The sequence below is a fragment of the Megalops cyprinoides genome, chromosome 1 (assembly GCF_013368585.1).
Source record: "Megalops cyprinoides isolate fMegCyp1 chromosome 1, fMegCyp1.pri, whole genome shotgun sequence".
Taxonomy (NCBI): Eukaryota; Metazoa; Chordata; class Actinopteri; order Elopiformes; family Megalopidae; genus Megalops; species Megalops cyprinoides.
Genome location: NC_050583.1, coordinates 51,186,491 through 51,212,028, shown reverse-complemented (window position 1 = coordinate 51,212,028; position 25,538 = coordinate 51,186,491). Strand labels below are relative to the sequence as shown.

Genomic DNA, 25,538 nt, shown 5'->3' with positions numbered 1-25,538 from the left:
TTAAGAAGAACGAGAAAAACAACGCTCGAGGGCCAGGACGATGCCGATATGGCAGGTCAAATTGTGTTCCCACAGGTTACACGTCCAAATTTCTATTTGTTCCTTTTTTTCCGGGCAGAACCAGAGTTTTAACGCAGCCGACCAAATCAGAGCCCCTATCACAGACACTGACGCAGACACATAGAGCCCACCCAAGGTAGTCACCCCTTTCAAAATAAAATCTTTACAAAGTGCTTCATTTTAGTATGAAAATGAAGGCTTGTTCTTCATAGATTCAGACTAAAGTTTTTAACTGTCGTTCCCATTTTAAAACATAAATATTCTTTAAATAAATTTCGGCAATAAAACCAAGCTGCGGTTTCGAGCGACTCCTTCAAAAAACCAACAAAAAACGTTAACTAGCCATAACAATGTTTTTTGCTTGTTTTCACCCCACCGAATGCATGGACTCATGTTCACCGGCTGCCCTTTTAAAACCCCTGGCATGGCCCCCCTCCCACCCCCCCACCACTTGGAAGAAACAAACAGTAGAGCAAGCAAAGTGGCAGAATCTGCGATCGCTCTGTGCTGCAAAAGAGACCGCTCCGGTGTCAGGCCTGTGGTTGGCTCGGTGTTCGGGTCACCCTCAGCGCGCGTTGCGGTGCGGTTTGATGCGGCTCGGTCCGGTCTGGTCCGGTCTGGTCCGGTCGTGTCGGGCTCTAGGAGGAGAAGGCCAGTTTGACGCTGCAGCTGGAGTAGCCCTCATCGCTGGCCATGCTCTGCAGGCTGCTGTGGTCGTCCAGGTCGCTGGTGCTGGCCGTGCTCGCGCTGTCCAGCTCTCCATGGGAGAACTCGGTGCTTTCCACGTCCACCTCGATCTCTTCTGCGCAACGCACACAGGGAGGGGGCAGAATTAGCGCTACAGCGAGAAGCAGCGAGAGAAGACAAGCCCGAGCTTTTTTTTTTTTTTTTTTTTACACCTTACTTTGAAGTAGGGGAGCTTTCTGGAAAAACACAGACTCCCGTAACGATCCGTTAAACAGGCAAGCTAAACAACACTGTGAATTATTTAAGCTTCCAGACATTGCGCCGCAAACCAATCATGCGATGCTGGGACTCCTGCCTCCTCCTTAACAGAGCACCAGCGTGCGTCGCTGCGGTAAGGAGCAGGGTTCGTGACTGAAAGGTTGCTGGTTCGATTCCTCACTTCTGGCACCGCTGTTGTGCCCTTCGGCGAGGTACTTAACCCAGAACTGCCTCTGTAAATACCCAGCTGTACAAATGGATAAAACTGTAACCTACATGTGTGAGTTGGTCTTAATTACAGCATCTGCTAAATGACAATAATGTAAAGTAATGTAATAATGTCACAGCTGGGCCCCACTTTCACTTTGGCTCGTAACTGAAGAGAGACTTAGTGCTTGGTTGTGGGAGAGAGCTTGCATTGGTTTTTCACAGGGAGGGTGACGGTCCATTATCACATTACATTACATTACTGTCATTTAGCAGACACTCTTCTCCAGAGCGACTTACCATAGGTTACAATTTTATCATTTTATACAGCTGGATATTCACTGAGGCAATTCTGGGTTAAGTACCTTGCCCAAGGGCACAACAGCAGTGACCCGGAGGGGGATCGAACCAGCAACCTTTTGGTTACGAGCCCCGCTCCTTACCACTACGCCACTCACCTTGGTCGGAGTCGGAGCGGTCGGAGCACAGGGTGGAGCCCACGCTGTCCGTTCGTATCCTCTCCCCATCCCCGGTGCAGACCACCTGCAGCTGGTCCAGCTGCCTCTGTAGGTGGCGCTGTTCCCGCTCCAGGTGCTCCAGCTGGTGCAGACTCCTCCGGTCTGCTTCTTCAAGTTTCTTCGAGGATAGAAAAGAGGAAAGAGGTTCAGAACCCCCTTTCAAAAACATACCACAGCTGGCTCTTATGAGGGGGGGGGGGGGGGAATCTGATCTGTGCTCTGTATTTCTGTCAAGCTGTATTTCTGTCAGGGAATCTCTACTAGATACAGAGGCTAATGTTCCCCTGGTCCAATCACCTACGCTCATGTGGTAGGACATCATCTACTTCACCTACACTTCATGCAATAATCTACCATGTTTATTGTACACGTTTTCAAGAAATCTTCCAGAGCATCTTGTTACTTCAACCTCTGCACAGGCCTTTCTGATACATGATGCATGATACTTCATTGCAAGGTCGGTTTGGTTATTTGGTTGGTAGTTTGTCACAAAGGTCACAGATCCCATCAGTTTAAGGTTTTTCCAAACACAAGCATCAAACGTCAGCTGTGGGTCCGATTTCAAAACAGCAGAAAATAGGAACGGACAGATTAAGACGGTAATTTGCGTCAGATGTAGACCATTTATTTAAGATTAGAGCGAATATTCCACGTCTGTAATTACGCGAGAAGAGGAGCATTAAGCGTGTACGTTGCTGCAACTTACTGCATTAACTGTGTACGTTTCTGCCAAGCCGCCCACGTGCTTCCTGTGAGTTTGAGTGAAAATACTGAGCTGCAATCATCGCTGATCACCCTGCGCTGGCTGATCTAGATGAAGATGCAGGGCTGTCCTCTGGGACACTTTAAAGAGTACCACTCTCGGTATTTCTTCATAAAGACACCTTTAGAGGTGGGATTTAAATATCCCAGCACAAGAGTCTGTCAGAAGTCTTTATCAGCCACAAAATGACATCGTGGACGTGAATCACATTTGAAATACACTTGCTTGTATTTCCTTTGGTTCCTTCACAAATGATCAGAAACGATCTCTTTTTTTTTCCCTGTCACATGATACTGCAGTGATGCTCTGTGGTTTCAGAGAATTCAGTGGTTGATCAACATTTGCTACATGTGCATGTCTGCTTGCAGGCTGTGGATATGGAAATATCATTTAAAAAAAGATGTTTTTACAGTCTTTCAAATGAAATTCAAAAATGAATAACTGCAACTTCAATCACTTTTTACACAGTACAGAATATGGCATTTTGAAATGAACAATAAATAAAAATATTATGTATAATATGTGTTCGAAAGTGTTTCATTTAAAGCTAGATCATTTTCCGCAATCAATGTTGTGCAGTGCAATGATGACCCTAAACTGTCAACAGTCAGATAAGTCTGGAAATTCTGAAAATGTACCCTGCCGATAAACAAGCTACACAGCAAAACAAAATGAGATTTACACGTTCACAGAAGCAAGTCATCCCACCAGTGAAGAAAATGGAGTGTCCCTTTTGAATGCTCCAGGGCAGAATTCTCATTCTAATGTACAAAGGGGTGGTCCCCTCTCCTGGCTGCTCTGATAAACATCAGCAGGCCTCAGGCCTGACACTCCTTGCAGGGCTTTTCCCTCTCAGCTGGGCCAGACCCAGGACAGAGCAGCTCCTTGACATTTTCAGGGAATGACGGTGCTCCTCTCATCGGTATAAAATGACCCCAAAGTGAGAAAAGCCTTTTGCGTGGCGCTGTTGTGCCTTCTAGAATTCAACTACAATGTTGAGTAGCCTGCAGTCAGTCTGCTCAGAGTAAATGAACTCCAAGCAACTTTACTTAGCCAACGCTAAAAGTTAGCACGTAGGCTGTGTGCTGCAAAACTAGCTGCACTTTGATAATACTGAAAGTCACACTGACAGACAATGTGGACATTTAACGCTGAGGAAGGTTTATGGTGAAAACCCCAGCCACTCTCATCTGTTTGCCTTCCTCTTGACATAGCCAGCTTGTGCAGTGCCTCAGTTCCACTTTTCCACGAAATAAAATGGCAGTGACGAACAGTAAAGCATATTAAAACCACACTTTATTGCATTACATATATGTATATGAAAAGATCATCTTCCCCTTTCTGCAGTAGATGGTTAAGGGCAGGGCTTGCTCCAATGTTCATCCACACTGGCTTCCCTGTGTAAATAACCTGATTTACAGAACTTGGGCAGTGTAGTGATTCTTGACATTTCTGTCCAAAGACCAAGTGTAAAGCAGAGCCAGGTTCAGGAGCCACGGCTCTTTTTTTCCACCGCAACAAAGGGCCACATCGGCCGAGGAGTGGTGGGCGGAGTTCTGCACGTATCCGTGATTCCTGTGTTCTTTCAGGTCAAAGGTCAGGTACATAACCCCCCCGTTGCAGAATCCGTACATTCGTTCTTACTGAGGTCTTCCGACAAATAACCCCTGATCCTTCTCAGGGAGGTTATCCCGTGGCTTTGGCTTGTTTGCATTCCTCGATCATGTGCATGCATTCGCTAACGCACCCACAGAGTCGCAGGCTTTGATCTCCTCCTGCAAAGGCAGGTCTTGCAGGTCTTGTCTTTTTTTTTTTTGTTTTGTTTTCTTACAGTTGCTAACGTATAGTCGGCTAGCTGTTCCACTAAACTGGACTCAGGGGATACACCATGTAAAAATGTTTGTGGCAATGGAATCAGGTTTTTCTGGATGGCAGCAAGCATGTTTCCTGTGCGTTAGAGGGCAAGAGAGTCAGGCTCTACACTGAGCACCAGTATGTGAGGTGTTCTTTGGTCTGAAAGCCAAACAGAGTGCACTTTGTATGTGTGTATGTGTGTGTGTGTGTGTGTGTGTGTGTGACTACAAACTGCAAGGAGAGCAGTTTGCCAACAACCAAAGTAGATTAAGCCACAGTGTGTTTGTACCCTATGATGGAGTCACATGAATCTAGTTTTGTGCTCTGCAACAGTGCAAACACCACACGTGCTGTTTGGGCGTCTCGCAGGAAGGTTCGGCGGCCTACCTTAATGTGTGCTTTGGCTTTGTTGAGCAGTCCCAGGGTGGTGTGCCGGCTGCAGTCCGGTCCCAGCGGTATGAGCGCCTTCAACCTTTCCAGGCACAGCCGCAGGTGAGCCCGCCTGCCGAACAGCGAAAAAAGGGACAGGGACGTTCAGGGGTGACCGCAAAACAGGAAGCCGGTAGCCGCCAGAGACACGGCGTCTGACAGATCGAACAGATAGCGTTCCCTTTCATGTGGCGAGCAAATGAGGCGCGCAGAAGCGTTTCGCAGTGGTCATCAGATAAAAGGTTATCAGAGGTGTGACATCCCCACTCCCGCAAAGCCCGAAACCTCCCCTCCCTCGACCCACTCTGTCCATCTGACGTGCAACACAAACGCACCTTCCACACAGCAAGACCCACCATCATGTCAGCACCCTGTCTTGGAGCGGTTCAGAGCGCTGTCCTAAAAACGTCACCTCTGTCTGCCCCAAGGACAGGTGCTGGTTATGATATGGACGAGGCGTAGAGGCGCCGAAACGTGAGAGAGCGTGAGCGTGAGAACACCCTCGGCAACAGGGATCTGTTGGGCCTTCTCCTCAGGCTCCACAGTCTGACCCGGTCACACGAGAGGGCCCACATAGCCTCTTATCTCCTCGTATTCCTGCACCCTGATCTCTCATGATGCACCGCACCCTCTGCTGTACCGCTCCCTGGTTTACTCCCCGCTTCCCCGAACCTGATCTCCGATTGATCAACGCAAGCTGCCATCCCCGGGTCTCGTCCCGCCCATCTGTCACCGCCGCCCGCGCCGCCGCCGCCCGCGCCACCGCCTTCCGTGTTCCAGAGACAGAGCTGCGACAGATAAGCAGCCCGCTATCTCATGTTATCTTGCGCTGATAACCTCCGGCCCGCTCACCGCAACAGGAAAACCAGGCAGAGTTCAAAAGCTTCAACCCGCATCCCTCCCCCTCTCCCCCACCTCCTTTTTCCACTGTGCATCAGGAACCACCTGAATGCGCGTGTACACCCGCGCCGACACACAGGACTCTCTGTGCTTAACCTCCCCGGCAACCACACGGCTTTCTGTCCCCAGCCCTGCTTGTGTCCCGGTGTAAGGGGATCACTGAGATTCGTGGGAAGGACTCCTTTTTTTTTTTTTTTTTTTTTAAGTCTCTCGTTTTGTGAACACTGAGACATGGCTCACCTGAAGATAAAACCACAAAGCCCATGAAGGCAGAATCAGCTTCACCTCAGCTGCTATGAGTTATAGTGCGCAGGCCCTCAAAGTTTATCGGGAGAAAGTCACTGCTGTACACTTCTCCTATGCGGCAATACAGTACAGACAAAGGAGGGTTCATAGCTTTCCAACTGCAAACATCAGCTGCGGGTGACGAATGTTAGCTTCAGAAGAAGAGACAGATCGATCGACATGCAACGCAAAAGCAAACAATTTCATATCACATAGAAGTTCAGATTTAAAGTACTGATTGCATTAACTTGCATCTTATAACTGCGTATCACTGTGTTTTTGCACAGCGATACAAAAACTGATAGTTATACAGAGATTACTGATCCATTTTCCTTTGAAATGCATTTTTGTGATGTCAAGGAGTCGCGTCAATGTACAATCTGGGCCGATTCCTGCACACTACCAGGAAATGACACAGCCTACATGTAGACAGAAACACACTGCGTGTTTGTGGTGCTTCAGCACACGGTGGCACAGAGGCGCCCCTCGGCTCTGGCCGAAACGGAAATCGCGCCCTGGCCATCTGCGGCTCTCCCCTCCATCCCTACACGCGGATCCCCAGTGCCACCCAGCCCCGCGCCTGTCTCTCCATCTGCGCTGGATTACGTAACTGTTTATAGCACGCGGCCCCCGTGAAGCTGCCTAACACAGCGACGCTCGGGAAACCGCACAGACCCACGCTGCAAACGCACACGTTAAGGTCATAAACCCCACGGCTGTGAAGGTTGATGTTCCTTCATAACTGCAAGTATTTGTATGAATTACATATATGTATATTAAGAAACTGATGGCTGTGTAGCATACTGGTAAGGAGCAGGGCTCGTAACCAAAAGGTTGCTGGTTCAATTCCCCCACTGGGGCACTGCTGCTGCACCCTTGGGCAAGGTAGTTAACCCACAATTGCCTCAGTAAATATCCAGATGGGTAAATGGGTAACACGTAAAAATTGTTACCTGTATAAGTTACACCGGATAAGGGCATCTGCTGAATGATAACAATGTGGTGTGATGAAACTGATATCAATACAAGTAAACCTTTACACTTTAAATTTAAGGTTTGTTTAGCCTTACTGACTTAAACATAGCTGTAATTTCCCCAAACGTTTTTTCCATGTTGCATCCCTTCTACATTTGAAAGCCTAATCTGGTGTTACACAGTCAGTAGATGTAGATGTAGATGATCCCTAAGTGCGTCGGCTGTCACTTAACCTGGTGTTCCCGCTTTTCTGGAATCAGTGTCCCTCTTAACCCGGCGTAAAGGTTCCGCAAAAGCAAGTCCCCCCCAACACCTGACGGGGAAGTTATTGGGGCTTTCTGTCTGCTAGTTGACGGAAAGTCTGTATATGTGCAGCGTAAACAATGCTCAATGGCTTTACTGGGAAGTTCTTCAGCTTCCAGCCACAAACAAAACCCTCGTCCACCCTCAAAACCCGACATCAAAACAAACAAAAAGGGCAATGCGGTCAAAAGAAAAAGGGGAAGCTGGAGTTGAATTCCGCGCTGCTTTCGAGGTCTCAGCTCACTGGGGCTTCTCTTAAGCCTCCCAGGTCACGCGGTTGTGTTTGCATTGTCGGGGGCGGCTGAATCGCTTCACTTCTGGCCACAGAGGCAGCATTTTCCCCCCATCTGTTGTGAGCGTGCAAGCTGGGGGAGTTTTCCTCTGGACGTACCGTGGCGGGGTTTCAGCGTGGCTGTTGTTGTTGTTCGGTCACCTGGATCTCCCGATCCCGATCCCCCCCCATCCCCCACCTCACGTGATCACGTGCTGGCCTACGGAGCACGGACCGGGTGGAGAGGAGGCCCCAGGCATGGCACGGAGCCCAGCATGCACGCAACCCCCTCTCTCTCCCTCTCCACTCTGCTTGCTCATTTATTCTCCTCTCCACCACTCACTCTCTTCCTCGTCACCTCCTACCCTGTTTCCTATTCCCATCGTTCCATCTCTCTCCATCCCTCTCTCTTTCTCTCTCACCTCCCACCCCCTTCTTCCTCTCTCCATCTTTCCTTCTCTCTCTTCCTACCCTTTTTCTTCGATGCATCCCTCCCTCTCTTTCCTACCCTATTTTTCCTCTCTCCCACCCTCCTTCTCTCTCTCCTGCTCTCTCCCACTCCTACTCTCTGCCTCACTGTCTCCCTCTTTCTGTCCCTCCTCTTTCTTGCTCTCTCTCTCTCTCCCTCCCCCTCTCTCTCAGGCCTTTTCTTCATCCTGAGTGTGTGCCGTGTGCCGCTCCCTCCTCCACGTGTATCTCCGTCCCTGTGCTTACACAGACGCCCCCGGGAGCATTCACCCCCAGCCTGAGCAGGTCCTGTTCGCGCGCCCCTGAAAAACTCTTTTGTTGAGCCAACGCGCCTCTTTACTCGGGAAGGACCGCGCCACGGGAGCTGCTCTCTAGCCGTCGTCAGAGGATGGGGGGTGGGAAACGGCCGCCAGAGAAGCCCGGGCACACACACACACACATACACGTGGCCTTCGATGCTTGCGTCAACAGCCCGCTCCGTTCGCGTTTAACAGTACAGCTAGGGATCTCGGAGCTTTTGTGACACGCTAACGCATCTGTGCGTCATGTTCAAAAGATGCATTGTTTGTCGAGAACAGTTTTTCTTTTGTGATGACAATCGGCCCGTGGGGGAGAAGTGAGTTATTTTCACAAACCTGTCGGCAACGTCCTTTTTCATGGCTGTTAGATGCACCTACTTGATGCTTTTAACTCTGCAGTGGAAGTGAAAAAGCCAGACCAGGTGTAAAAAAAGGAAGGGTTCGAGGTTCAGTTCTACAGTCGGTATATCACTTCTAAGTCTCTTTCGTAAAAGCGTCTGCCAAATGAATAAATGTAAATATAAATATAAATGTAGTAAATCAGTGTAGAAAAAACCAGAAGACATGCACAGCCGACGTTACATTACAACAGAAGGGTATAGATGTACTGAGAAAATAGTCTTTAGAAAGAAAACACTGAGCGTGGTGCTCGGTGCTTTGATACATGACCTTTCAACAATGCAATAAGTGCATTTTCCACATGCATGCTTCCCCTATTTAACCTGCTTATTAAGTTGCCTGGGCGAATCTGAGAGCGTGCATTACAGCTCTCCAGACGCAGTAATGACGGGTCTGAGGGCAATCAATCTATTTGTTGCTCTCAGCAGAGCCTGGGGTTTTGGAGACACCGTCGTGGGGTTTTTGTGTGTGCCATCGAAAACCAAAATCAGCACTTCCCTTCACACAAGGTGCAATTTGCCACCGGGTTGCTTTTCAGCAATATTTGGCCTCCTCAGATTTCACACAAATACAAACTTTGAGGATTTGCAGACCGGTCATTAAGGACATTTAAGAAGGTTTCAATAGGCTTTCTGCCAAAAATACTACCTACATTTAGACTGGTAACATACAGCAGACTTGTTTTAAAAGCAGAAAAATAATTATACAGCTAAAAGAGGTTTGTTTCACTTTAGGATGTACCAGGGTTTTCTATAAAGCAAAACATGTCATTTAATATTAACCACCTTAATTTATACATAGTTTGAAAATACTAGTTAAACTGTTGTGTGTTCCAAGGGATATGCTGACTTGACTTTTAAAATGTAACCACAGATACTGATACGGAAACAGATTTTCGATTCTATTTGGTTTCTTAACTTATTTCTGTGAAAGGGAGAACGGTTTGAAAAGGCGGTAACAATCTATGAATACTTTATGAGCAGTTGGCACATGCATTTTTTTCTAAAAAGCATGACAAAAAGTGTTTGTTCACCCGAGCATAGTGGCCTTTGTTCTTCTACCTTGGCGTTCTGTACGCATCCTGTGTGCTGCTATCTGGGGTATCCAACATCCAGCCAACAGGCTGAGGGACTGCACACAGACATAACTGCACAAACACTCAGTGTTCCACTGAGCGCAGCACGAAGGCCTGTGTTTCTGACTGACGGAGTTACAATGAGCTTTTTCTGAACGATCATCAGTCCCTCCTGTGAAAGACGCCCACCCCCCACCCCTGCCCCCACCTCACATGATCACAGAGCTTTCGATGGTCACATGGTTCGCTCAGACCCCCCCCCCCGAGACCAAACGTGCAGCAGGTCAGCTGGCTTCCATTTGAACTGCTCTAGCAAAGCCCGGCCTTTGAAAAAAGAAGGGATTTCCCTCTGTATTATTTAATTACAAAATTATATTCCTAGGGGGGGCAGTGTAGCATGGTGGCAAGGAGCAGGACTCGTAACTGAAACGTTGCAGGTTTGATTCCCTGCTGGGGCACTGCTGTTGTACCCTTAGGCAAGGTACTTAACCCACAATTGCCAAAGTAAATCTCCAGCAGCTAAAAAAAAATTGTACAAAACTGTAACCTATGCAAGTCACTCTGGACAAGGGCATTTGCTGAATGCCAATAATGTAATTTATATTATGTTACTGATATTTAAGAGGAGTCATTAGGATGCTTTTTAAATAGGAAGCATAATAAACGCATTCAATATATTCTTATGGCAATCTCTCTTTTACGAAAGATGTTCGTTTGTATTTAATGAGCCTGCGAGTGCGTGCTGTATAGAGCAGGAGTAATCTTCATGCTTCCATAAGTTTTTCATTATCACCCTTCAGCTTCGGGCGCTCACGCATGTGTTGGTAAATTCCTCATTGCACCAAAAGCCTTCAAACATACACTCCTTTTGTCATAGCTTCCAGGAATACAAGTCAGGTTTCTGAGCTTGTGTTCTACTCTCAAAAGGTTAAGCCAAACTTAACCCCCGAGGCTCTGCTGAGCAAAAGGCACGTTCTTCCCCATTATGCGCTCAAGGCAGATGGGGAAGGGCCATTAGCGGACATATTATTTACTATAATCTTCCGTGATAATGGCAAGGAACATGGTGGTTATATTCAGGAAAAAAATAGCTGGGTGGTTTCATGGTACATACCTAACCTCAAGTCAACCTTCCATCTAACCCATGTGGTCAATGTTGTGCAAGGGCAGATCTTTGTACTGGGGAAAAAAACCCTTGAGGTCTCATCTACGCTGTGTAATACCACTGTGCAAAGTGTGTCAGTGATGAGTGTCTGGCAAAGCCTTTCCAAACCAGATCTTTCAGAGGACAGTGGCAATAATCCCCCAGTTTACTGGAAGCAAACAGCAATATTTAACTTTCGGGACTGAAGAATCACAAGATGACAACAATGAAAAGCATGGATTTCACAGGCATTCAGGAAGAATATGGCAACACACAAAGGTGAAGATCCAGGCTTTGCTGTGAGACACTGACCACATAGTGTAGGATATATTCTCCATTCTGTTTTTCACATGAACTCATTACCACAATTATAATCACCTTAAAGATGACTGTCACGTTTTATGTCCCGTGGTGTCAAAAAAGGGGTGAATTAATAAAGAAGAGGAAACTGAACGTTGTCAGTTTTCTTCCAGGACACCCCTGTATTTATACTCCCGGCTCTGTGGTGGTCAATGGTGGATCTGGAAAATCGGAGGCACATGAATAACATTGAATGATGACCATAATTACTAGTCAGATATACGTCAATGTCACCCCCACCGTTAACCTACTCTGCACTGGAGCGTGGCAGAGCTGCTTCAGAGAGAGAGAGAGAGAGAGAGAGAGAGAGAGAGAGAGAGAGAGAGAGAGAGAGAGGGACAGGGAGAGAGAGAGGGACAGGGAGAGAGAGAGAGAGAGAGAGACAGGGAGAGAGAGAGAGAGAGAGAGAGAGAGGGACAGGGAGAGAGAGAGAGAGAGAGAGAGAGAGAGAGAGATCAGGGTACAAGGACAGAATTCAGAAGGAGAAAGTGAGAAAGACAGCAAAACATGCAGGGAGAGAGAAAGAGAAAGTAATAAGGATAGAGGAGGGAGAAAGAAAAAGTAAGAGATAGTCAGAGAGAGACTTTTGGACAGGCAATAGACAGAAAGCGAAAGAGAGAGAGAGAGAGAGAGCGCAAGAGAGAGAGAATGAAACATTGGGGGACAAAGACAGATGAGGGAGAAGCAAAGACTAAGAGAGAGCCAGAAAGAGGAAAGCAATAGGAAGAAAGAGTTGGAGACAGACAGGGGAAAGACAGACATAGAGAGAGAGAGAGAAACTGGAAGAGGTAATACACCAACAGCTGTGTGGGAGCGAAGCCCACTCTGGCCCACAGCGAGCACATGGATTAGCTCACACGTGCGGTGGATTTAATCAAGCCCACAGCAGAGGGATGCTCTGAGCTCGCCCCTGCCCCGCACACAGGAGAGAAGCAGAGGATCATGGGAGATCCCCTGCCCCCTGCCCCCTGCCCCCCGCTGCCACTTTCACCTCGGGTCATAAACTTAGGATTAAACATTTAAAACAACCACATCTGAACAGCTACGCGCTCAACACACTGCATGTGGGCACTCGCATGCAAACACCGAGTTACCGCCTAATCCACACTTCCACTTACCCTGTACATCATTTTAACTCAACCCAGGCTAGGCAACTGACACTGCATGCTGTGGGCCAGCTGTCTCTAAGCGCAATCAATACAGTTAAATAGCCCACTACTGCACACATGTTGATTGCGAGGCTTGATTGCTATGACCTCTGGCGTGTTTTCACGTTGTCATTTCTTTTTATATTTTGTTTGTCGTGATGATTTTATAGGCTCCTTTAGTGACAATGAGGGTTACTTGTGAAATGGCATACCTCTTTTCTTTTTCAACACAGAAAAACAGAGGGACAGAGGCCATTTGATATAGCAGTGTGGGCATAAAATTCCCCTCTCTTGTGGATATAAAAGGCAGCAAAAACACCACTGGCATTTGTAGGGGAAGCAGTGCAGCATAGTGGTAAGGGGCAGTGCCTGTAACCAAAAGGTTGCCAGTTCGATTCCCCATTGGGGCACTGCTGCTGCACCCATGGACAAGGTACTTAACCCAGAATTGCCTCAGTAAATATCCAACTGTATAAATGATTAACACGCAAAAACTGTAACCTATGCAAGTCGCTAGTCGAATAAGACAAATGACAATAATGTAATGTAATTTACTAACACTAAAATGCTAACGCTGGTGAGGTAAATCCGGGTTAGCGCAAATTTCATGCAATAACTACATCTATATATACTGTGGTGCAGAAGAGCACTAATAATACACAAAGATTTACCAAATTGATATGTGATAGTAATCTCATTTCTCACACAAGTGCGTGTAAGCAGTCATGCACACTCATCAGAATAATGGCTAACGGTTGCTGTGGCTTTCTGCAAAATAGCTGCCCATTTTCATACCGAGAAATCGCAAACTCTGGTCCCAGATAAGGAGGAGCCCGAATTAAAGCCTGGTATTCTTCCTCACTGAGGTTGAGTAATAGGGCTCATTTGCATACACCGTTCTATTGGTCGGCTTAAACTCGCCGCCATTTCCTGTCCGTAGAGCCGTGCTGCTTGACGGTGGCCTGTCACGCTTGCACTTAGGATGGTCGTTTTGCAATTCCAAGAAGTTCTCTGCCTTGAAATATTTACTGTTCGGAAGTTGCAAACTAGTCCCCGTGTGACTGCATACACAAAAAATACAGTTCTCTAATGGCAGTGTTTATTTAGATGTATGTAGATTGATATAAATGCATGCATATTTTCTCAGGGAAAAAAGCAAAGACAGAAAGAGTAGGCACTGCCTGGCCTTCTAACAGCTTGGTACAGAAAGTTTCCTATGAGCTTTATGTCGGAAGCCTTGTGTCGGAAGCTTCACAAGTTTTATATCAGGAGCTTCATGAGCTTTATGTTGGGAGCGCTGAAGCACTCACTGACCGCTCTATTTCCACAACAGAAAGGAGTGCTTTAGGGGGAAGGTCAGGTCAAAAACGAAAGACACTGCCTTAGAGACGCCGCCTTAGCAACGCTCTAAAACCCTGCCCAACGCTCTTCTTCCTGCGACAGCCTAAGTGTCCCCGCATGCGTTGCGCCGTGTGGCGCTGAGTAGCACTAAGTAGCTACTGCCAGCCTTTGCTGTCCCCGGTGGGCGGAGCTACATGGGCCACCGCCCCTCTGATTCGTGTCTGTCACGCAGGCCACCTCTCCCAGATTAGGGCGTGCCCGGGCACGTGCGACCAAAGATCAAGCCCGGTAAGCTGCTTTCCCGAGCCAAGAAAAGCTCACACGGCGTCACGTCATACGGGGAGGGGACGAACAGGGTCCAGAACAGACGTCCGGGGTCACACTGCATGAACGCACTCCAGGAACAGGCAGTGCTCAGCCCGCCTTTCCCTCCTACCCCAGTTGCGAAACCTGTGCTGAGGTTTCGCGAAAACATCACGTCGAGGTCACAAGCTGCGGCCTGTCCCCGCCACCCCTGTGGGAAGGCCGAAACGTACAGCATGGCGCTCGCGTGGGCGTCTTCTCACAGTGTAACCACGAGGATCGAGGGTAATGGACTCCCTGGCAGCAGGGGGGACGCTGGCGTGTTAACGCCCCGACACAGGCGAGCGAGCGCGGTCGGGAACCCTAATAAATCTGAGCTCTGCACTCGCGGGGGGAGGCCCCTCTGCAGAGGTGAAGATTTACAGCATATACGAAAGTGCGAAGGTGCGCCAAGAGGGAAATGCAGCTCGTTCCGTACGGCGGAGCCGCCTCTGTTGAGATCGCACCACTCGCTGGGGCTTCTATCTCTCTGGAAGCGAAGGGCTTCACTGCGAGATCCCCTGTCCTGGGGGAAAGACTGACTCCACAACAGGAGCCGCTGCAGAAGGTGGCGGTGGGGGATGGCCACTGGGGTAAACGTGCTGGACTCCTACATGAAACCAGGAGGGATGACACATTGCACAATTTCCAACTTTCCTCTTAAGTATATTAAGTACTACCCAGTAAGGCAACAGAACTCAGTCTGGACCAAGCAAACAGGACACATCTGGGAAGGGCTTAAAGATGGTCTATCCCATTACATCGGCACACCATGTGCTGCTATATAAAGCCGGCCTGCAGCGCTGCCTGGAGATCTTGCACTTCCTTAATCTGTTTCCGGGCTCCGCCCACCCTCGCTGACTGCCACGGGCCGCCCCGTGAACAGCTGCTGATGGCCCAGCCTCGGTACAGCCCCCAGTCCTCTTCTACCGCAGTCTGGACCTGCCGAAGCTGATCTGGGATCTGAATGGCACCGCTCCCGATCAAGGAGGGCTGGTTTAAAAATATTACCCCCCCTGCTTACACAGAAGTGATTAAAAAGAACAGGATTCAAAAAATAGAACCTTCTGATTATATGTCACATGCCATCACCTCGGCTGAACGGTTCTCTACTGAAAGACATGGATCAATAATATCCTCCCCTTTTTAATTGGACGGCTCTGTGCTGACTTACACATGTATTCTTTGGCCTATATTGTACTTGCTTATTCCCCGTATGTGTTCTGTACTGTATTTCTACTGCGCAGCAGCTTGTCCAGAATTTAGGACATCTGCAGAATGAACATACAAGTTAATAAATAAATTATAACTACAACGGTTCTTGATGAAATAATGTTTGCTGACTCCACTCTTGTGCACTTTGAGCAGCAGAAATATTCTATGCATTACACTCAACACAAAAAGATGCCTACCCCCACCCCCCCGGCCTGCTGTCTTATCTTAAACTGTCCCATGATGCCGTGCACTTGGAATGTGGCGGAAAGTGCTTTCATCTCCTGCTCGCATCAACAGCGCAGCATCACCGGGGGTCATCTGATTCCGCCTGGCCCTTTGAACAGAAGAGCCTTCCAGATTTCAGGTGGTGATAGAGTGCTAAACAGCATCAGTCCTCAGCTCTGGGCAGGGCCAGTCCCACCAAACCAAACCTGATAGAGCAAGATCTGATAAATGCACCGTCTCTGCTTCGTCTGCTGTCAAGCGGGGTTAACTTTAAGACAAAAGAGCAGTAAAAATGTGGACAATCATGCTCTTTCAGGGCACCCCTCAGAGACAGTGCTGAGGAGGAGAATTGGGGAACGCCAGGATAGATTTTACCAATGATACATAGCCAACCACCTCCTAAACTCGATTACCATTTACAAAAGCACACATGTTGTTATAGCAATGCCATTATCTGGGAGGGTGTTCACTTAACACCAAAATGAACTCTGTTGAGATGCTTCAACAGGTCACTTAATTGTCAGAGCCAGGTATCTTAGCTTTAAGTCTGGAGACAGTGTGTTTGTAAACTGTTTTACTGTTCACCAGCTGATTTGCTGAATACCCGAGTGGCTGAACAACACACAGATAATATGTCATAATATGTCATACATTTTCCACAAGTTCCTTCCTCATTTCTCAGAGCTGGTATTACCTTATCTCATATTTCATACAGAGCAGTCATATTTTTCGCTTCCCAGCCGCAAGCTTGATCTCAGCCGCGGCCTGCACAGCGGCCCCGCTGTATGATATGTGAATGATACAAACCCATGTGGGCGTTATCTGCAGAAACCAGTCACAGTGGCTGTGTGGTATTAGCGTTTAACACAGCCCTCCTGCTAACGTGTATTGTACATACCAACAACACAATGGATCAATTTATTTCATCTCTGCATACTGTCCACAGTTTAGAGCAAGCCAAAAAATACACACACTAAAATGAAAATATGGAACCTAAATTCAGCAATATTAAAAAAAATCAAGCACAACTCATGGCGTCTGCTGATTAAATTCTTCTGAAGTGGTTTGTGGAGTGAGAGGCACTACAATTAAAATAGTTTATACTATTATAACCATAATTATAATTATTCATATTGTTATAAAATAATAATGATAATGAATTAGACAGCCCCTGTCATTTCTTTGGAAGGACTGTATAATCTTTCTGTCCAGGTACACGTAAACCCCATCACCTCTCACCCTGTACGCAGGCATCAAACTTTGAGTGATTCAGCTTGAGATTCCTTGCAAATACCACCTTAAAAATGTTCATCCTTTGTGGACAACCAATAATAAAAACCAGCTGGAGTACATGATAGCTAAGTGGAAACGAGTGTCACTATCTTTAAAAAATGCCTTAAAGTAAAAGTACTGCATTACATGCTAATAATGGCAATTTTTCCTACACACAAAATATCTACTGTATGTGCTGTCCCCTTGTGAAGGTTTTACAAGGAGCCCACAGTTTCGAATTCTGCCCCGTGTGGAGGAATCTGCCTCATTAAGGTGGAAAAGTTTACTTATCTCAGTGGAAACCAGCTGCGCCCAACATTATATAACCTACTAGCGTGGAAACATGCGAGGCATTGTCTCGCTTCCACTTCGGTCTGGCACCCATGCCCTTAACGATGTAACTTGAAACCTTAGCAACAGCGGCGCCGCTGCACAACCCAATCGCAGCGTGTCGAGCTGAGGGAGAGGGAATGCCCTTAGATTAGCAGAACTAGGTCACATCTTACTTTCGGTTTTAATAACCTGTTGCTGGAGAGACGCCCCTGGAAGAAGAGGCCCCATCCCTATATGTTAATGTCCCAACTACAATCTTCTCACAAATGCTAAAAGTTCATTTTCCTGTTATTGACCTATCTATTTATGTATTTACTTTTGCAGTGAAAAGGTGGACTGTCACCCACTAGAGACACTCTTGAGGAAAATCCAAGTCCACTCACCTGTTCTTCTCCAGCTCGTTGTGTGTGGACCTACAAGAGGGAGAAAGAGAAAGAGAGGGTACAGGTTACAATGGGTGTCCGCTGCAGCCCACATACCCTCACTGTAAAAAAAAAAAAAAAACAATAAAGCAGGTACATGCAACTTAAAACATCCCCAGCACACTGCATACAGCCTACACAACCCAACCCACTTTCGAGCTATCACTTCACATTACTGCACCAGGATGCACAAACAAACACGTGTATGAATGCGTATTTCCTCTGTGCCAGCCGCAGCTGTGCAGAAATCCGTGGTGTTGCGCCGGAGCCAGCCCCAACGCCAGGCCTGCGGAGGCCGGAGGGGTGTTAATAATGTAAAGTGAATCATCAGGTCCCCGAAGAGAAGACTTTGTATGGCAACACGGTAAAGGGAAACAGGCACGCATGATGGTTTAAAAAGCCAGGCTCTAAGCAAACTGCCAGCTCCCCGCAGCAGGGGGTAACCAGCTCCCGGGTCCCTGCAACCACTTTCCTGCATTTACTTACTCATCCCCTACTATTAATACTCAAGCTCCTTGCGGGCACCGTGCAGCCGACCCCGTGGCCCTGATTTCACACCAGGAAGAGAAACAGACATTTCTCCCGTTTGTCATTCTACTGCTGTGTAACCGGGTGCACATGACTGCAGGATTTAGTGGCATACATACATGCAATATAGGCTGTCATACTGCAGAGACAGAGGCAAATACTCATGGGTTTGACTGCTACGGCCTGTACAACATTTACATTATAACGAGTAAGGTACTGGCATATTAGCCTTACAGGTCTCCACAGCAAACTTCCCATCCCACATTAATCGCTTGGAGATATGTAAAGGATGTGTGATCAATGACAATCTAATTTACACTACAGGCTGCCATCAACCACGGGGCTTTCAAGCCAAAAGGCTGATACCTTTGAGCCCTGGTCAAGAGCAAACCTTGAGACAGTGTTTAAAACCTATGGCGCGCATTAGCGTACTGGGTGACAATAGGCACGCAATTTCTTGTTTAGAAAACTAGGTTGTGTGCATCTGGGCAAAACAATGGCGCTTACCACACAGGGCATGACTGGGCATGTACAGGGCTAAAGAGCTCTGATCAGCAGAGCTATCACATCTGCAGAGCATGCATGCTAAATGCAACAAAAATGACTAACATGAGTGAAAAACATGTGCGGTAGCAAGCATGGGCATGTCTTCTGGCCGAGGGTGACTAATATTTCACAGACTTCTAGAATAAATGATGCATGTGCCAAATGAGAGTTTGATCAAGCAATGGTCAAAAAGGGTGGTGTGTTGCAAAACCTTACTGGGTGTAGCCACAGACCAAAAATTATGAAAAGTGCACAAATCAAGAGGCCACAGAACATCAGTCTGTCAAATGTGAGATGAAAGAGTGAATGCTGCAAAAGTTACTGATTTGTGTGAAGAATAGGATTGGTATGGCCCTATATCTAGGGCAACTGAAAGTATACCATGCATATCTATGCACTGTGACCGAAATTGCGTGAAATTTGAGCAAACCCTGGTGCTGATGTCAAGAGTTCAATTAAGGCAGAAAGTGAGCAAGAAATGGGGAAAAAAGAAAGCAAACTACATGTAAAAAACAGACACAGGGGCATGCTTTCAGCTGTTCTGTTTTGGAAACCGAAAAACTCATATCTAGATATGGTACACCGACGTATGAACCAGTGAGCAGCCACTTGCTATTTTCCATGGAATTCTAAGCCTATGCATTTGCATATATACACTGCTGCAACAACAGGAACTAAAATACCAATGAATAAAAGAAAAGAAAAAAAGCACATAAGGGATATGCTTCCTGTATCTCAGAAGCGATTCATCTTTTGTGTCCATACCCGTGCATGCAGACATGGCCTCGTGAGGCCACCCGCGGACAATCATAATTCGCAATCCCCCTCATCTCCCCAGCAGACACGCAACTACATCTTTTACATTACAACACCGTTTCCTTGTCAGATAGTCAATATAGTTTTTTTTTTTTTTTTTGCTTGTCGAGATATTTTCCCATTCACTAACAAAAAATATTCTGCAGGAAAATAACGTTATCAGGATGTCTGCAGCTTAACAATGCAGAATGCCTGAAAGGAAAAGATGACACAAGCCCCCACACGTGCGCGCACGCACGCATACACAGAAGCAGTTTTTCTGGGGGGTTTGGGGGGGGGGGGGGGGGTGCAAGCGAAGATCGGTCGCATAGGTGAGGACGTCCACCGGCCTATAAAGGCCCTGGAGTAATCTCACAAACTACAGTGCAAAAGACACACCAAAAAACAAACTAAAAACCTTAGTTCTTGGGTCACTACAAATACTTCCTGGTTGCATATTAGTTTGTATAGATGCATGTATTTTCATGTTAGGTTGCAGGTTGCGCTGTAATTTCTAAAGAAGAAAATTAGCTACTTGCTGGTCGGTTACATCTGCCAAAAAGACAGCGATTTCTGTACGATCTCCACAGGTTGTATGTTCCGCTGTAATTTCTAAAAAATAAAATTATGTATTGGCAGCTCAGTTATACCTGCCTAAAGAAGATACAGAGCGATCTCTGCACTCGTTGAGAGCATGTGGAATTACACATTAACGTAGTAAAGTGAGAAGGCCTTCGCCAATACTTCCTCTTAGCATTTACCCTGACAGCAAAAATAACCCAATTGTCACAGATTTTTACTATTGCTCTCTTTAGCCATGTGACCTTGAAGAGGTAATCTTATTTTAGTCTTCGGTCCTAGAATGCTCCACCCCCATATCATCGACTTCAGGACGCGTTCTTCACGACTGTAATTAATTATAGCTTGACTATCGCGGCCAATTATTCAAAAGACATATATAGCTTGACAGGTATTCGTGCGACGATGGCGAACGACTTGAACCGGGTAGCTGTAACCGCTAAAACCGAAAGAACGCATTTTAAATCATTCCCTTGCACCAGATCACAATGCACAAACCAGTGATGCTATAGATGGGTTTCTTGAAATGGTAACATAATCCCTTTTGCACCTTAGATCTAGCTAATTATGTAACGAATCCATTCAACCCCATTAGGTAGCTGTCTTTAGCTTAAAACAACGTCGTACACAGATTCACCTAGGCAGCTAGCTAACTATCAACGCTTGCGGTAAATAAAAAGCTTTTTACACAAGGGGTCGGGATACAATTCACTGCCACGTACTGGTAAATATTGGCATGTAGCCTTACGACAAGAAGATATCTTTATTGACCTCTTTTGGCAATGTAAGTTAGTTAAATTGAAAGAAAGAGGAAAAATGCAGTCACATCAACAGAAAAGTTCGATGCATTAAAAATTCATCAAACGCTGGTGACATTTGTAAGCAACGCAGATACGGTAAGTCACAGACGGTCCCTAACCCTCCGTGCTGCAGTCAGTTTGACAATCAGCTGATGAAAGCTAGCTGGAGCTGCTGAGACTTCCCCTCCCCCAAACTAAGAAAGCAAACAGCTCGCCATTTGAAGTGAGAAACTGCAAAATTAATACTGCATCTGGCATATTCTGCCCACCGAATACATTAATAAATCACATCACCTCAAGTTAAAATGTTCTGATCCGAGCAATTTTTAATACAAGCGATTCCCACAGCGAAACGTTTTACCACATGATGTAATTGAAGTTACCATTGAATAGGCTAACAGCGAGCTAGCTACTACTTCAGAACATGTCGTCACATGTCCTATCTTCGATATCTTACCATCGTTAAAATCAATAATGTTTAGCTACCAACCATTGTCGACCTTTAATGTTGAACATTTAACTACCCAGTTGCTGTAGACGATTTTTCCATTTATGAGAGGCTACGTATATGATGTATAGCTGGTGAGCTGGCTTTCCAACGATAGGCGCCAGCTATACATCGTTAAACATAATGAATAAAACATGTTCTTTAATTTTAAAAAATCCCTTACCTGCTGTGGTTGTTGTTGCTGTTGTACTTTTTATTTCGAAATTTCCTTTGTCTCTGATAGCTTGTGTTTTGAACTGATGGAAACGTCGAAGCATACCCGTGTTCACATTCTGGTGGAGAGACAAACATCGTGTTAGCTATCCTTATCGTTGGATAAGCTGTGACACCCCTCCAATGTGCAGCATATTAAATATTAAACATTTTCAAAATAAGGTGAAAAATCTAATATTATCTATTAGCTACCTAACAATCATCGGTGTAATGTGAGGACTACTGTGTTACAGGCGGTCGTCTTCTAAATTACAAACAGATCTGACGAGAAAATACCGATAAACTCTGATTTGCAATAAAATAAATAGTTTGGCAATCAAACTACACTGAGAGAATGTCATTCCCTGGTTAGCTACGTACCTCTCTCCCTCCTTTCTATATATTCTGCAGCTTCCAATAACCTCTGGATATTAATAAGCTGCACTGCCGTCATCCTTCTGAATGTAGCTTGCTGGTTATGATATTTTATAAAGAAATATTGCTGAACAAACAGATATCAGATTAAAGATATGAACAATCGTTCTTCATATAACTAGTATTGCTTCGAAGGTAACTTTAGTCTTTTATTTTTTTTTCCGTAAACCTTGCTAGCTCTAGGTACCGGAATACCGAAAATATGTCTTAGCGCAGACGTTAGCTGAGCTAGCTAGCTTACTTGCAGCCAAATCCGACTTAAAAAATCTAATTAAGATCAGAATAGCAAAGTATTAAAAATTCTTAGGAAAACGACCGTTACAAATCGTATAAAACTGATATAAACGATATAAAAATTCCCCCGAAAGCCCAGAGCCTGCAAAGTCCCTGCTGCCTGTTACTACTCCTCCCCCAGTTTGTTTACTTGGCTTCACAGCTGAGGGGAGGAGCCAACCCCCACCCCCACCCCCCAGCGCAAAGCAACGTGGGATACCGAGTTCCGCCGTATTTCATTTTGAGGGGGAAAAAAAAAACAAAAAACAAAACTGTGCTGTAATTGTATTGGTGGCAAGTAATGTTACATCCGCTTGCAACCTATTTCATTAACTAATAACTTAATCAAAACCCAGTGTCATTTCCCTGGAACAGAAAGCATGATCTGTACAACTACGTAACTCGATTTCCAGGTTATTTATCAAACATTTTTGTTACACTTAATCATAAGGGGTACTGCGACAATGGGGAAGCATATTAAACCTGAGGGTGATGGGTTAGAATCCAGGGCGGGACGCTGCTTTTTAACCCCCTGCAACATATTGGAAAATTCCTAGCACATGCAAAACTGGTAAGTTGTAAATCGTGCCGAAACATAGCGTCATTACAGCACAGCATGTCACAATAACTGTGGAGCATATTTCTGAATAATACTGCTTATTACAGATAAGGAACAGATAAGAGAACTCCCCAGCTGACACACGGTCTCCTTTGTTTTCGGGCACATTTATTTTCAGTTTCAAGGAAGCTTTCCTTGCAGCCTACACATCCCACAAATCCTATCCGTGGACATGTTTTTCTGAGAACCCTACGCCAAGCCCAGCAACACCTGACGTCAACTCAACAGATGCGCTTGATTGGACAACGGCGCTGCTAAGTTCGGCCAGCAAACTCGCGTTAATCCAATCATAACGAGCGAGTTTGCTCCATGTGGAAACCATGTGAGTACTCCTGGAAATACCAGGAAGCAAATACACAATTAAATAGGTCTCAGTCTGGGACTCGGGTTTGCAAAAACAACAATTTCTTTTGAGCGTTTTAAGATGTCAGAAGTAAAATTACAGTCACTACAGTCATCGTTTTGAGGCGTGGAATTAATTTAATAAAGGCAGAGGCTTATATCGATTAATACACTATTGTGATTGCAGCTACATGTAGTATAAAAAAACACTAATGACAATAATTCTCAGACCAGAAGCGTATTACAGAATAAGCTTCTGTTCGTATTTTACTTACATACATTCACCTTCTGTACATTACATTATGAAGATATTGGTTCACTGTGGTGAAATGACTTAAAATGCTTATAGATGAGATTAATGAGCACCAGAAGGCCTTCCGGCTATTTAACTAAAGCAGTTAAAAAATCTAAACTGAATGCATCCACATTTAGTAATGAGTAAACACTTCCTTCATTATTGCATAACTGAATAGCTGATATTTCCTCTACCGATAGCACAATAGCCTATGGTAAGAATAGGCCTAGCACTTTTTCCAGGTGTAGGTTTGAAGTGAACTTTATGACAGGAATCGTGACCCCAATCACACGTTTAAATAGTATGTAATGTAATTTAAAATCCATTATTTATTTAACCAGCTTTACAAATGGCCTTGGGTTAGAAACACATTTTAATTGCATAGCGTCTTCTGTGGTGAACAAGATTTTTTTGTCTGCTTGTGCGTTAATTTCGCTTCGGCGCACAAATGCTCGGCTCTTTCTACAAATCATGTTCTCTCAAGTCAGCAATAAAATGACATGAAAATACATCACCTAGATAACTGAATCGGTTATGTTTACCTTGAAATCACCAATAAAGCTATGGGGTATTTCATATAAGGCATTAAGATGACTGAGTTAGTCACTGTGTGTTTGTTTAGCAGTCTCTGTTCTCAGTCAGGAGGCTTTTCTTGCATCGCACGGGCTGCCAGGCACAAAAGGACATTTCATACAGAGCAACTAGCTATTTTATGTTTGTGTGTAAAAATGCATTCATTAGATGGGGGTGGGGCGACGGCAGTGGTCTTGATATTCACCATAACGTTGCACAACCACATTCTTCTCAATTATTAAAACTGTTTTCCCGTATGCCTAATCAGTAGGGTAATCTCTAGCCTGTATTTCAGGTCCTTTCCCATCTCAAAACTACTGTTTGTCTTGTTAAAACTGAGCAAATGCAGTGTACTCCCGTGGGAAATGTCTGTTTAAAAAAGTTAAACGCTGAAATCGAAAAATATAGCCTCTCTCACAAATCTCCCAATATGGTAATATTTTTTTTAAATCCAACAATATATTACAGTGCTGCATGCATGATTCTAGTCTATCTGGCTAGTTACATGTAGTTCGTGCAACTCAGTCCTTTGTTGTCTGAGTCTGTTAACAATGATATTTCTGTTCTCCTGAAACAAATGAAACAATCGAACTCGTCCATGATACACAAATCGACTTACTTCCATCTTTCTTTTCATTATTTTCAATATAACTTGCTGCTTCCAGCAAAACTTGTACATTTTTCAGAAAAGTGCCAATCTGGTCCATAGCAGAGTCACTGGAGTTGAAGACGTCATTGAAAGGACAAGCAGACATGTCGCTAAAATCTTGCTGATCCATAGAAGTCTCGGACTCCAGAAAAACATCTTCGGATTTCACCTCTTTCTGTTGCCTTTCACTTCGTACCATTTTCTTTTTGCTTTGAGATAATTTCTCCCTTCAGACAGACGTCTTTAGTGTCAGCTTGTCTTGTGTGTTCCTTCTTGAGAAGGCGATCAATGAATGAGAAGGGGTAGAATGTATGGGATGGTAGTTCCCATCGGTTTCCGCATGGTCCTTACGCCCGTTGTATTAAGACGCGTCTCTGTGACTGGCTAAATACGCTGGGACCCATGTCGGATTTCAGCACGGTCAAGCACTCTCTGCTGTGGTACCTAAAATTGCATCTAGATCATTTTATCCATGTAAATTATGTTTGCTATGTTTACATTTTGTGTATGCAGTTTCTTTTGTCATTAGGAACAGACCATTGAATCTGCAAAAAATCTGGGATATCTTCCAAATAATAAATGCCTAAATATATGTTTTGATTTATAGATTATGAGGATGCTGTAATGGTCACTCACTCAATCAAACACAGTTCCATTGTCATGTAATCAAATCTTTTATTTAATCAGTAGTCACGTGGAATGTATTAGAATAGCAAAAATTAATATTGGAACATTGTTAATGGGGGGAAATCAGCAGTTTGACAGCAAAGGTACTAAATTTACACAAACAGCAAACAGAGTAGACAAGGGAGGGTGCCTGCCCTCCCATGGACTCTTTCCAGTGGACTGCT

At 45.5% G+C, this 25,538-nt stretch overlaps 1 protein-coding gene across 2 annotated transcripts; it reads right to left on the bottom strand.

The window, feature by feature from the left end:
* Nucleotides 1-550: 550 nt before the first annotated feature.
* Nucleotides 551-24,962, bottom strand: mxi1 (max interactor 1, dimerization protein). 2 transcript variants are annotated; one of them, XM_036531542.1, is made up of 6 exons: nucleotides 24,658-24,962; nucleotides 21,473-21,581; nucleotides 17,515-17,544; nucleotides 4,735-4,849; nucleotides 1,671-1,848; nucleotides 551-862 (listed from the first exon to the last, which is right to left on the bottom strand). In XM_036531542.1, the coding sequence occupies exons 1-6, from the start codon at nucleotides 24,884-24,886 to the stop codon at nucleotides 699-701; spliced, it is 825 nt and encodes a 274-aa protein (XP_036387435.1). In that variant the 5' UTR covers nucleotides 24,887-24,962; the 3' UTR covers nucleotides 551-698. The 2 variants fall into 2 exon arrangements, with proteins under 2 accessions (XP_036387435.1, XP_036387426.1); XM_036531533.1 differs by lacking the exon at nucleotides 24,658-24,962 and adding an exon at nucleotides 21,883-22,303.
* Nucleotides 24,963-25,538: the final 576 nt, after the last annotated feature.